This window comes from Ascaphus truei, chromosome 13, assembly GCF_040206685.1.
Source record: "Ascaphus truei isolate aAscTru1 chromosome 13, aAscTru1.hap1, whole genome shotgun sequence".
NCBI lineage: Eukaryota > Metazoa > Chordata > Amphibia > Anura > Ascaphidae > Ascaphus > Ascaphus truei.
Window position 1 is genome coordinate 19,965,668 of NC_134495.1, and position 11,582 is coordinate 19,977,249.

An 11,582-nucleotide genomic window follows, 5' to 3' on the forward strand; every position below is an offset into this window, starting at 1 on the left:
CTAAAAAATACTCAAATCGTATACTCCTGAGAACAAATACATGTGCTAAAATACCGCAGAGGGGGGGGCAGGCACTAACCACAAGCTACAGAGCGGGTAAGCCGTGGCAGACACCTGATGTGAAGTCCGGACTGGACCGGCCGATCTTTCCTCCGCCTGGGCTTCCTGGTTCTTCTGTCCCAGCCTCTGGGTCAGCGCGTTGAACAGCCACTCGTGACCTCAACGCGTTTCGCGACAGCGTGCTGTGTCAGGAGGACACCGGCGCTGCCCTCAACATCTAAAGGGTTCTCCACTCCATAGTTTTGCCAGGTTTTTGTTTGTTTTCTTTATGAACACTGTTTTTATGACACAGAAATACATCAGAAATAAAAAGTTAATCTTGACTTTATATAATAGCGGCGCTTGAAATGTAGTTTGCTCTTGTTGTTTTTCTGTCTTCGAAATAACGGTCTTATGTGTTTGAAAAATAAATAGAAAATGAACGCCTAGTTTAAAGAAAGTAATCTCCTAGGCACCTTAGAGACGCCATTTTTATTTTCCCGTAATAAAACAAATGAGTGAAGTTAAGCAGCCATATCAAGAGAAATAGAAAATAAGCCGGGTTGTTAAATGCATCACTATACAAAGTTATATACTGTAGTCATCTTTTATTTCATCCTAATGGAGTAGGTGGGAATTATGTGCCAAAAAACAATCAAAAGGGTTTGCTCAGCATCGATTTAAAATAAATACTGAGCAGGGGCCACAAACCTGCTGATTTAGGTTACAACCCCTAAAGTGCCTTTGTGTCCTGTGTTGCTGACACTCAATGGTGTTACCACAGGGTAAACCCCATTGAGTCCAACAACACAGAGGCACCTTAGGGGTTGTAACCTAAATCAGCAGGTGTGTGGCCCCTGCTCAGTATTTATTCTAAATCAATGCTGAGCAAACTCTCTATATAACCAGTTTGTTACCTTAGTGGTACACATGTTAGACCCTTTCCCCCATCACACACACACATGCACACTACGGTTCCTTTAAGTTTGGAAGGTTTCGTGTTGTACCAGTTTGAATGTCGCGATCTTCTCCTCTGCCGAGCGATCTTTACACCATGTTCTATATCCCAAAAGGTTCTACAAACTGCACGAGAGGAAATGTGAACCCATCATCATGACCGTACCCAGGAAGGTGAGTGACTATCAGAAGCGCTCGTCTGCTACAAAGAGAACTGTACTCAAGGGTGTCAACTGATGCAAATAATGGGGGTATTATGGGTATTTGTCTAATTAGTTCAGATACCATTATTTTGGACGCTAATGGGTCTTTAAAGAAAGAAACAATGTGTCGTGTGTAAATTTATAATTATTATATATTTAATTTTCTTCTACTGTCCCGATGCACGTGCTCTCATGAACAACACCATTTAACTTCTTAGCATTTAGGAGAAGGGTAACAGATTATGGGAAGACATTTAACACAGATGCCTATTTAAATGAGATTTAAAATAAAGACATGATATACCAGACTTGGGCAAATTCCGGTTGTAATCCCTACATGGGATACTCATTTGTGCGTTTTAATGTCCTGGTTAAAGGATCTTAATCGGCGTGAGGCGCTGGTTTTGATGATCATTTAATGTTTGCATTGTCCATTATTTAAGAGGCAGTTAATTCCCATTCGCTCTGCTGTGCAGGTAACTGCCCCTAAAGATTCTGAGATGGGGTTGCGCCTGAGGGGAGGGGGTGGGGGGGGGCTTTAAAGGGTCTTTTTAGCCCAGTCGAAGTATTGACTGACAGGAAGTTCCCTGTTTTAACTGGGGTTATGGCTGTTCCAGTCTATAAATTTGGGTTTAAATCAGCCATTCACATTGGTCACCCTTTGTGTTATTTCATCACTTAGACTCCCACAATACCTCCTGTTTCCTGGGGGGGGGGGTACACTTCCATTTTAATCTTCCTTAAGATTTAGTATCTGGGTGGGGGGGTGGAGGGGGATTTGAGATCACACGCACCCAATTTGGACGTGACCACTCCTGCTGATGACCTCATTCTGTCTAGGATTGATCCATTGACATTGCCGCTGTTCATGCCTCCCCTCTGGCAGTGAAGAGGTTAAGTTACTAACCGGCAATGGCTTCCTCTTGCCTGCCATTTTAAACTCCCACACCCCTGAGCCATTAACCCCTTTCTGTTATCGAAGGGCCGGCAATGCGCTGTATGGGCGAGTTGGCGATTTTTAGACCTACAAAGTGACCTCTACCCCCTTTCCATCCAGTCTGATCTCTTCCAAGACGACCTCTACCCAGATACCTCTGGCCCAGAGGCTCCCATGGAGGCGGAGGATTGGATCGATGGGAAGAACGCGGACCCCGTCCTGATCTCCCTGAAGCACGGCTACCTCCCGACCAAGAACCGGGACCTCAACGTGGTCAAAAAGAACATTCTGGGCAGTAAGCCAGCGGGCAACAAGAAAGCGGAGTCTACCAGCACCCCCAAAAAGACAGCGGAGGTTGGCAACGCCGTAAGTATATACCGCAGATTTGGGAGGTCAAGCCCACAAGTAATGCTCCGAATCTGAGCCCAGAACCTACACTGACCCAAAGACGCGCAATCGGGCTGGACTCTGAGACTAACACTATAATATGGCCAGGAGCTGTCTTCTAATTAAAGCCTGCCTCACTCACGTGTAATCACCCCCTTTAACCCCATGCCACATACTCCTTGCCAGAGGACCAGTAGAAGGGGAGGACATTTCTAGACTCTGGTCAACACACACAAAGCCCCCCCCCCCCCCCCCCAAAAAAAAAATCTCGCGCACGTCTGCTCTAAGGCAACCAAGAGGTCACTAAAGCTGGAGGATGGGCAACTTGGGACATGTGAAGAGGAACTTCACAGAAAGGGAGGTGGATACGTGGAATAGCCTCCCGGCAGAGGGGGTAAGGACTAATACAGAAATAGAATTGAAGCATTTGAGGGAGCCCTGCGTCTCATGCTCAATATGAGAGAGACAGGTTTCACACAGGATGTGAGGTCCTGCAGCAGACAGGAGGGTGGGCAAAGCAGTTCTTATCTGCCTTCAAATGTTTCTATTTTGTTGGAAGTGGCATGAGGTCACTTGGCAAAGTATCACCCAAAGTGCCATTACAAAAAGGGAGCCAGTTCCACGTTACCATGTTTAACAAATCACTTTGTCATCTTATCTTATTTGTAGCAGCATTTCTCCCCCCCTCCCCCCCCCATCCCCCCTTCCTTATTTATTTACTTAAAGCGTGCGACAATGTACAATAATTCTACATTACCTAAGCTGGCAATCATTTGGTGCTCCTGTTATAAATCTGTCCAAATCCTTATGGTGTGATTAACATAATGGCTGCTTCAGGCAGTGTAACTCAGCAGCTACAATATACCCTTTTATTACCAAGGTAACAATATCTATTGTTACAGTTTACAGCTCAAGCTGCTGGGAACATTGGCAACAAATGATCACAATCAGGAAAGTGTTACAAAGATCTTGCACTGCTGGGGAGGTGGGCTAAAGCCTGCTATAGAAATCAAACGATGCTTTAAAACTAATTAAAAATGGCCTTAAGTGTTGAATAATATTTTTTTAAATGCTGTAAGATCGAATACTACAGCACCGATTTATTTAAAAATAAACCATATGATTTCACATGTTTTGCTGCTTTAAAAATACTGATCGTTTCCCTGATCTTCTTATAATGCGTTTGTCTTATTGGCCCCTGTTGGTTCCTCTTTGGTTTGAGTTGCATTGCACCTTTTGAAGCAATGGAAGGAACCAGTGCCTGCAAATTATTACCCTGTCCTCTGATTTCACTGCAGCCCAATGTAACATGTCTATAGAAACTGCTCCTAGCGTTGAAACCCATTCCATAATGGGACCTGAATATGCTCAGAAGCAAAAATGAATATGGCCTCTCTTGTTTTGTGACACCGCTGGACTTCATAGTCTCCTCAGAAAAGCTCGGGATTGGACCGCATAACATGTTGAGGCTGCAAGCAGCTTTAGGTTTCCGTATGGGAATAAGCAGCAGGGGTTACCATGTGGACCCGCTGCTGCAGGCTGCGGGCCTGTTCAAGAAAAACAAAAGTGCTAAGAAGTCAAATTAGAATTAAAAGGCATCATATTGAGCTTCTATTCAAGCTGAGGCACTTTCGGGGGTGGCAGGGGGCGGGGGAGAGATTACACGTAACCTCTTTATATTAATGATTGCAGACCATAATAGACCAGCGCTGGTATTCACGTACTCTCCTCCTCTCTGTACTTCCGCCTCTCGCCCTTTCCAGCCCAACGACAGCAGGATGGAGGAGATGATGAAGGAGCTGCGATTGATGAAAGACACGATCAGGAGCCAGGGCGAACGGATTTCCAAACTAGAGGACCAACTGGCCAAATTCACCAACGACGACGAGTCCGAGGAATAGTCGGATCATGGCTCCCGGATCAACTGAAGGTGCCCACTGCCAGACCACATTCCACTCTGTTTCCTTTCCGTCTCTCCCTCTCCCCCTCCCCCCCAATCTCACCCACTCCCCCACCCCCAGGGCCCAAACGAAGATCCGCCTTCCAACACAGACTCGAGCAGGCACTCCCAGCGCTGCCACGGAGACTTTCCATGTACCCCTTTAATCTGGAGCATCAACTGAAGAACGATGTCTTGTGCCACTCAGCGAGTTGGTTGTGTAGCCAAGCTGCCGGTAACCGACTCGTTAAGTAGCACAATCTGCTTATCAGCTGATATCCCAACTCCTCAAGTGAGCCTGTGATCCCAAAGGGGAGGTTAATGATATATATTTTTTTTTTTTTTTTGGGGGGGGTGTAAAGCGGTTCTGGTTTTGGAGAAAAGCAGATCAGGTCTTGCTGGCTTTTAGCGGCCGGATAGAGGAGTGCTACATGGATGAAATGATGGTGTACCGAGCATCCCAACCCTCCCAGGTTCCTTCTGTGTGAAAACGCTGTACACTACAATTTCATCTATAAAGAGCTCAATGTGGATCCGCTAAAAGGCAGCAACAAATAAGCTTTTCAGTTTTAAAAAAAAAATGCAAGATTTTACCCTGATCTTTCAAGTGTTACGTGATTATCTGCCCAATTCCAGAATCAGTACGATATCGTTATTTTTTGGGAGGGGTTTAACTAGGACGGACCAATTCCACCATCTTTATTTTTTGCCAAAACAAAAAAAGACCAGTAGCATATCTGTGAGGTTGTAATTTTGGGGACATGCATCATATATTAAAACAAATTTTAATGTAAAGGGACAAGCACTGTGTTTGTTACACTGTCTGGAATTGCAAAAGGGGGGGGAAGAAAAATTGCCGTCAAGCTTCATGAGTTTTTATATAAATCTTTTTGCTATTATTGTGCTGCTGACGTTTCTTTAACTGCAGGCAGTGTGCGGGCGAGTAGAGGAGGGCGAGAAACGTCATTTTAAAGGTGCATTAAACGTGGGGAACGTACCTTAAACCTCATACATGGTCACTGCGTTTTCATCTTGTAGCTTTATCTCACAGGAGCCCTGGGCATCTGTATAATGTAGAGTTATTATTTTTCGCTGTATGGCATAAATTGAACCTTGTTTTCGAGGTCCAATCCCAGCTATCACCATCATCCTTTGGAAGGGACAATTCTGCAGTCCCACCCCCTCCCCCCGGCCTTTGGATTATCGAAGTCCCTCTGAATATCTTGGCTGAATGGGATAAAACAGTATGGCAGATTGAATCAAATGAAGCTTTGGTTCCAGTCTGAGGTCACTGCCCTCACTTGGGAAGTAGAGCCAATAAACAGTGAACAGCAGTGATTCTGGGAGTGAACATCACCAGCACCAACAGTCTCCCTAATGCGTTTTGATGATGGTGGTGAGCCCAAAGTTACATTTTTGAAGCACTGCATCCATCTTTTTTTCTTTTTTTTTTTTTCAAAGGTTTGATATTGGGTTCTAAGGCAGGTCCATTGATATAGTCTGTTCTAGCATCTCTCTCCACGAGTGTTCTTGAAGCGCTTATGACCAGAGCCAGCAACGTGCTGCAGCGTATGTGACACCAGTAACGCATAGCAATGGGACCAGTGGTGATCAAACCTCGGTGTGTGTTGTAGCGTGAGAACCTCGTGTACGTAAATGGGTGCAATCCATGGTAGCCAACAACAAAAAACGACCACTAGAATGCTTAGTGTTTTTTTTAATGTAAACATGCAGAAAGCAAAGATTGCCTTGATTTGTAAAGAAAAGCATTAATTGTCTGGGCCTCTAAATGGGGCGGGCTGGTCAGTCAAGTGTTCACTTTACCTCCCCCGTCTCTTTTTATAGCCAATATAGATTAAGGCCCATATCTACAAAAGGGTGCGACGGCTTAGCACGTTTTTACTTCCTTTAATCTGAATGGGAGCTGAGGCGTCCTAAAGCTTTGCACCCTTTTTATAGAGCTGGGCCTAAGAGAGGGGGTGGGGGGGTTGCCTGTGCAAACTCTTGTTGAAACCACAGACATAGGAAATCCAACCCCTCCCAAGTCGAGCTCACGGTGTTTAGCAAGTGACGTAAAATGAAAAGTAGGAGAAAAAAAGTGTCACGTTTTGGTTAACAAAAAAAACACACATCACCCAGATTTACCCCTGAAAGCTGCCCCTGCCATAGCTAAGGGGGACTGCAGATTTAAATACAGCTCTTTAAAAATGCAGTGTGTTTACTTTCTGGATTCAGCAATGTGTCCTTATAATGAGTTATTCAACAAATAAACTAGAGGGGTCTCCATCTGCAGACAGATTTCCTTCTGGGAACGAAGCCTGAACTTAAAACACCAATAATTGCACCTTCAATTATTAAGGTGTTCTCATGCCAAGCGCTTTGCCTTTGCTGCAGTATATCCCTCGATGTGGGACTCAAATGCACCTTTAAAATATGTTGTATAAAGGTGTGTGAAACGCCTCTGCTCGTATGCCTACGTTTTTGCACTGCCGCATTTTAGGAGTGGGGGTTACATGGTAACTGAACTCCTCGAGTGGGCCTACAGCTTTATATCCCAAGGGTGGAGGGATATAAATCCCCCCAGGCTGCCAGGCCAGAATGTCTACCGTAATATTTCTCCTGGGTTCAAAGGGCAGTCGCTCCCCGGGTCATAGGGAACTGAGGACCGGGAGGGTTTTTGCAAGCTGTAGCCAATATCTTTGTGATAAGACTGTTTGTCAGCCCTTCATGCCACCAGTACAGTTGTTTTTTGCTTTTGGTTCTTGGGTGGTGGCAGCGTCATTACTTTGCAAACACACCGGCAAACAGAAGTAGCTCATTAACCGAAAGGTAGATTGGATTACAACATTAAATTCGCACATGCCTTTTGCACAACCCCGGGTGTAAAAAGTTACACACCAAGTGTCGCATTGAAAAATGCAGAACGTGAGAAGCCGCAGTGCCACACGGCAAATTAATACCGGCAAAGGGTTTATAGGCTGGATCAGCGGGGCTCACCTCCAGCACTCGAGACCCCCAAACAGGTCAGGTTTTCAGGATATCCCAGCTTCAGCATAGGTGGCTCAATCAGAGGCTGTCGAAGACTTCACCTCTGAGCCACCTGTGCTGAAGCAGGGACTGATTGAGCCACCTATACACTGAAGCAGGGATATCCTGAACCTGACCTGTTGGGGGGGGTGGTCTTGAGGACTGGCGTTGAGCACCCCCTGGCCTAACTTAACAGTGATTGCCTTTGTATAAAGTCATTTTTCAAAGGGTGGGGCAGCTCGTAGATTATAAGAGGGGTTTGTTATGCGTGGGTTGAGGTTCTCAATTTTGGACGCTAGTCCCCCAAAAGATTCGTCTGAGTTGAGTATATCAGCTGGGACAGAGAAGAGAGCGAGGCAGTAAAACCCTAAACTTTAGGTTACCAAAAAAAAATCCGTTTTTTTTTTTTTTTTGTTACCCAAGGCATTAATAACGGAGCTTTAACCTGTTAACACTTTAGCTGCCAGCCACACCTTTCTGTATAGTGCAGGGATCTGGGTTAAACCGATCACTCGGCTGTTTATATGCGGGACTGAACATCTATGAAATCCTGTTTGGATGGTTTCCCCGATATACATCTCTGGTTTGTTTACATGCCTTTTTTTTTATTGCGTCGTTATCATTTTTTTATATATATATCTTTCTCCCCGTGCTAGTAAAATCTTTTATGATAAATCCGCCTTCTCCGTTGGTTACTTGGTTATTGCATTCATGTTGGGTCTGTACGATACTTTTTTTTTTTTTTTAATCATGTATGTCCGATTACAATCATGTCCAAGAAAGATCTCCGGTGTCTACTTTGTGTGTATGGGGCGGTCTTCTGAAAGGGTTCAAATAGTGGCCTGGTTGGTCTAATCCAGGGGTAGACAACTTCCAGTCCTAAAGGGCCATCAAGTCAGGAAGACCGAACCACCGATGAAACCACCTGTGCTGAAGCAGGGATAATCGGTGGTTCGGTCTTCCTGACCTGTTGATGGCCCTTGAGGACTGGAGTTGGCCACCCCTGGTCTAATCCATAGCGGCACAGAGAAGACATGAAGTCAAGACCACGGCCCAGATTTTCCAGCGGGACGTTATCGGTCATTAACGCCCCTTATTTTTTTCCCACGGTTTACACCCATCAACAAAGCTAGTTACGGCTTCAAAGCAACGGCTGTTGTATATCTCATTTAGCATCGGCTTCACACCACGTTAAATTAGCTTGAAATAACATGACTCACGTTGGGTATCTCTTACCGAGAGTCACACGTTGCCTCTCTACCTCTCCTAACTCACCTTTTTTATACACGTGGAGACCCCCGGAGATACGTGGGAAGTATGCAAAGTGTATTCAAATGCCCTAAATCGGCGTATTTCCTAGGTACAGCTCAACCACGTTACAACGCGAATCCGCTTATAACGTGATGCAGGCGCGGCTCCCAATTTTCATATGTATGAATACTTTACAACACGATTATTGGTGTCTTAAATACTTTATTGTACAATACATACAATTGTACATTATTTCTAACGCGATCCGCTTGTAGCGCGATGTGATTCTTTGGACCCCAAGCACAGCGTTATAAGGGGGTTGAGCTGTACCTCCCCAAGTGTTGTATAAAAGTGTGTTTGCTAGAGTCCAAATTGACTTGGGTAGCTCCCCAAAATAGTCTTTGTCCCTATTTCAGGGTCTTGATGCGAGTAACACCACCTTCAGGTATGACCTAAATCAGGGGTGCCTCAGTCATCAAACCTTGACCTGTTTCGGGGGGGAAGGTGGGGGGCTTGAGGACTGGAGTTAAGCACCCCTGACCTAAATAACGTCAGGTTAAATCGCTGCATTAACGAACGGAGCTCTGGATAGTCCTGATCTAGTGAGAGGGTAAAATGCAGTTGTGCTGCAGATCTGCAATCGCACGATCAATTTCTGTAAAGATCCCCCTTCCCCAAAGGAACATATACCATACAGTCAAAAGAAAGCACTCTAATGCAACACCTTGTTGGCTGCTATGACACGATTGCTGCTGTTGGAAAGCGTTCACGCACAGCCTAACAGTACTGAATGTCACACGTGCATTGCCAGCGGCTCCTATTACAAGCTAGGTTGGGGCAATTCCAACACGGCACTGATCAGGGCAAAGCAGTTTAATTTTCTAACATCAAAAAATTAAACGGGACCTGCACAAATTTATTAATGCGTATTTCTTCAGGAGAGAAAATTGCAGGTGAATTTCACAAGGTGTGATCGGGATAAAATAATGTACAAAAATGGAATGTAATGACAAGGTAAATACTGTTGAAACTGAGGGGAAAACTGCACAAATATGATGTTGCTATCTTGCTTGTTTTACAAGGTCATTGGCTACTCAGGGGAGTTACTATTTGGGTGAAGGTGACCTTGCCTTCTAGTCATCCATCCTGAGTGCCTTATTGCATTCACAATCGAGGACGAGCACTTTTTCTATGTTATTAGGCTTACTGGGGTCTCTTACAGGCGTCCTTAATAAAATCACATAAGCCACCGGCTCAACCAGCCCTATCCACTTCATTAGGAGTGGAACTTTCCATGCCATTACTATGCTGTGATTATGGGAGTCACCACAGGTTTAAGGGACCTGTCCGACTTCCCATGTGCCCTTTATTACATAACTGGGTGAAGGGAGTCTTCTAAGTGATGCTACTGCATTGGAGAAACACATTTGTTGTATCCATGACAACAGCCTGAGCCAACCAGCTGTGGGCCCGAAAGTTCCACACACTGGGTACCACTGGTGGGAAATTTAATGTAGGCGGTGAACTTTGCTGGGTGGAGGGTTCTGATTGGTCAACCGGAAATATGCCCACCATAATGGTTTTGTATGGGTGAAATTGGGTGGGTTCACATTACACAGAATATGAATGGGTTTCTATCCAGGTCACACGAACTACGGACTCCCCTCATTCTCCAGGCATGCTCCACTGAGCAGGAACACTCCGTCCATCAGAAGTTCCCACACGCCTATTGAAAATGAAGTAATAGCTCTTTATTTTTTTGTTTAGCTTCACACACGGGGAGGTTCAATCAGGTGCGAGAGTAACACCGTGCCCAACTTTTTTTTCATGCTTGTTTCGCATCTCAAAGCACAGGTTTATCGCAAATGTGTGTTCCTATCGGGATGTTTCTAACCCCAAGTCCAAAGAAGGGAGGGGACCCTGAAATTGGAATATGTCCGCGTCTATTTTAGAAGCGGATCAGGGTAATTAACCTGGCCCGGCTGCCTTCCAAAGCTGAATTAGTATTGTCGAATAAAACTTGAATTGGACGATGTTCCCTGCTGCGTTTTGTGATGCCGGCTCTGTCTGCAACAGCAAGGGACATTCAGTGTGACGCGATAGAACATGTTTCACTCTGGATACAGTCTATAATCAGGAGGCAGCAAAACGGGCTTCCTGCAAGCTTAATGTAGAAGTGGAAATGGCCATTTCTGCCAAATAAATGCATTGCATTGTTAAAAGTACAGTTATTCCAAAGGTAAAGGCTAATGACCAAGTCAATAAGGGATTTCTTCATATTTATTTACCAGGCAGCCGGATCAATAAAGGGACTTGTTCAACCTAACCTGAATATGCCAACCTTCCCCTAACCAACTCTGTCTAGGTCTTCATACTCTGGGAGAAAATCATTGCTAGCTAAATAAACACTTTTTTTTTTTTGTTCTGCAAAATGTTTGCATGGTTTTGCAATGCGTTGTAAGCCCCTCTGGCAGGGAAGGGGTTACATACGTGGGACTTGACCGAGCTTCCTCTAAATGCGTCCGGGGACTTTATACGTCATTTCAATGTGCGTTTCTTATTTACAGCCAAGGAAATGACGAAGTCGGGGAGTCGGAGCCTAGGCAGAGAAATATAGAAAATCGGTAGTTTGGTTTCATATAACGAAGGTCATTTTAAAACCGGTCCAGGTCAATGCAACGTGCCAATAACATCCCAAAATAAGGGGCGGCTTTTCCAATTTGCTTACACGGGGTCTTCCATTTTGATGTCAATATATTTCTTCTTTTTTTTTAAATCTGCATTGTGATGTTCTATGTTCTGGAAACTACTGCTATTAAAATGACTGCGTTACTTTTGAAAA

The 11,582-nt window shown here is 44.8% G+C and overlaps 1 protein-coding gene across 1 annotated transcript in view; it reads left to right on the forward strand.

The window, feature by feature from the left end:
• The window catches only part of CORO1C (coronin 1C), a 63,193-nt gene extending 51,611 nt beyond the window's left edge, over positions 1 to 11,582 (forward strand). The window contains exons 9-11 of the mRNA XM_075568802.1: positions 1,113 to 1,170; positions 2,257 to 2,502; positions 4,287 to 11,582. Of these exons, the coding sequence (XP_075424917.1) occupies positions 1,113 to 1,170; positions 2,257 to 2,502; positions 4,287 to 4,424 (442 nt within the window). The 3' untranslated portion in view covers positions 4,425 to 11,582. The remainder of the gene's footprint in view (positions 1 to 1,112; positions 1,171 to 2,256; positions 2,503 to 4,286) is intronic.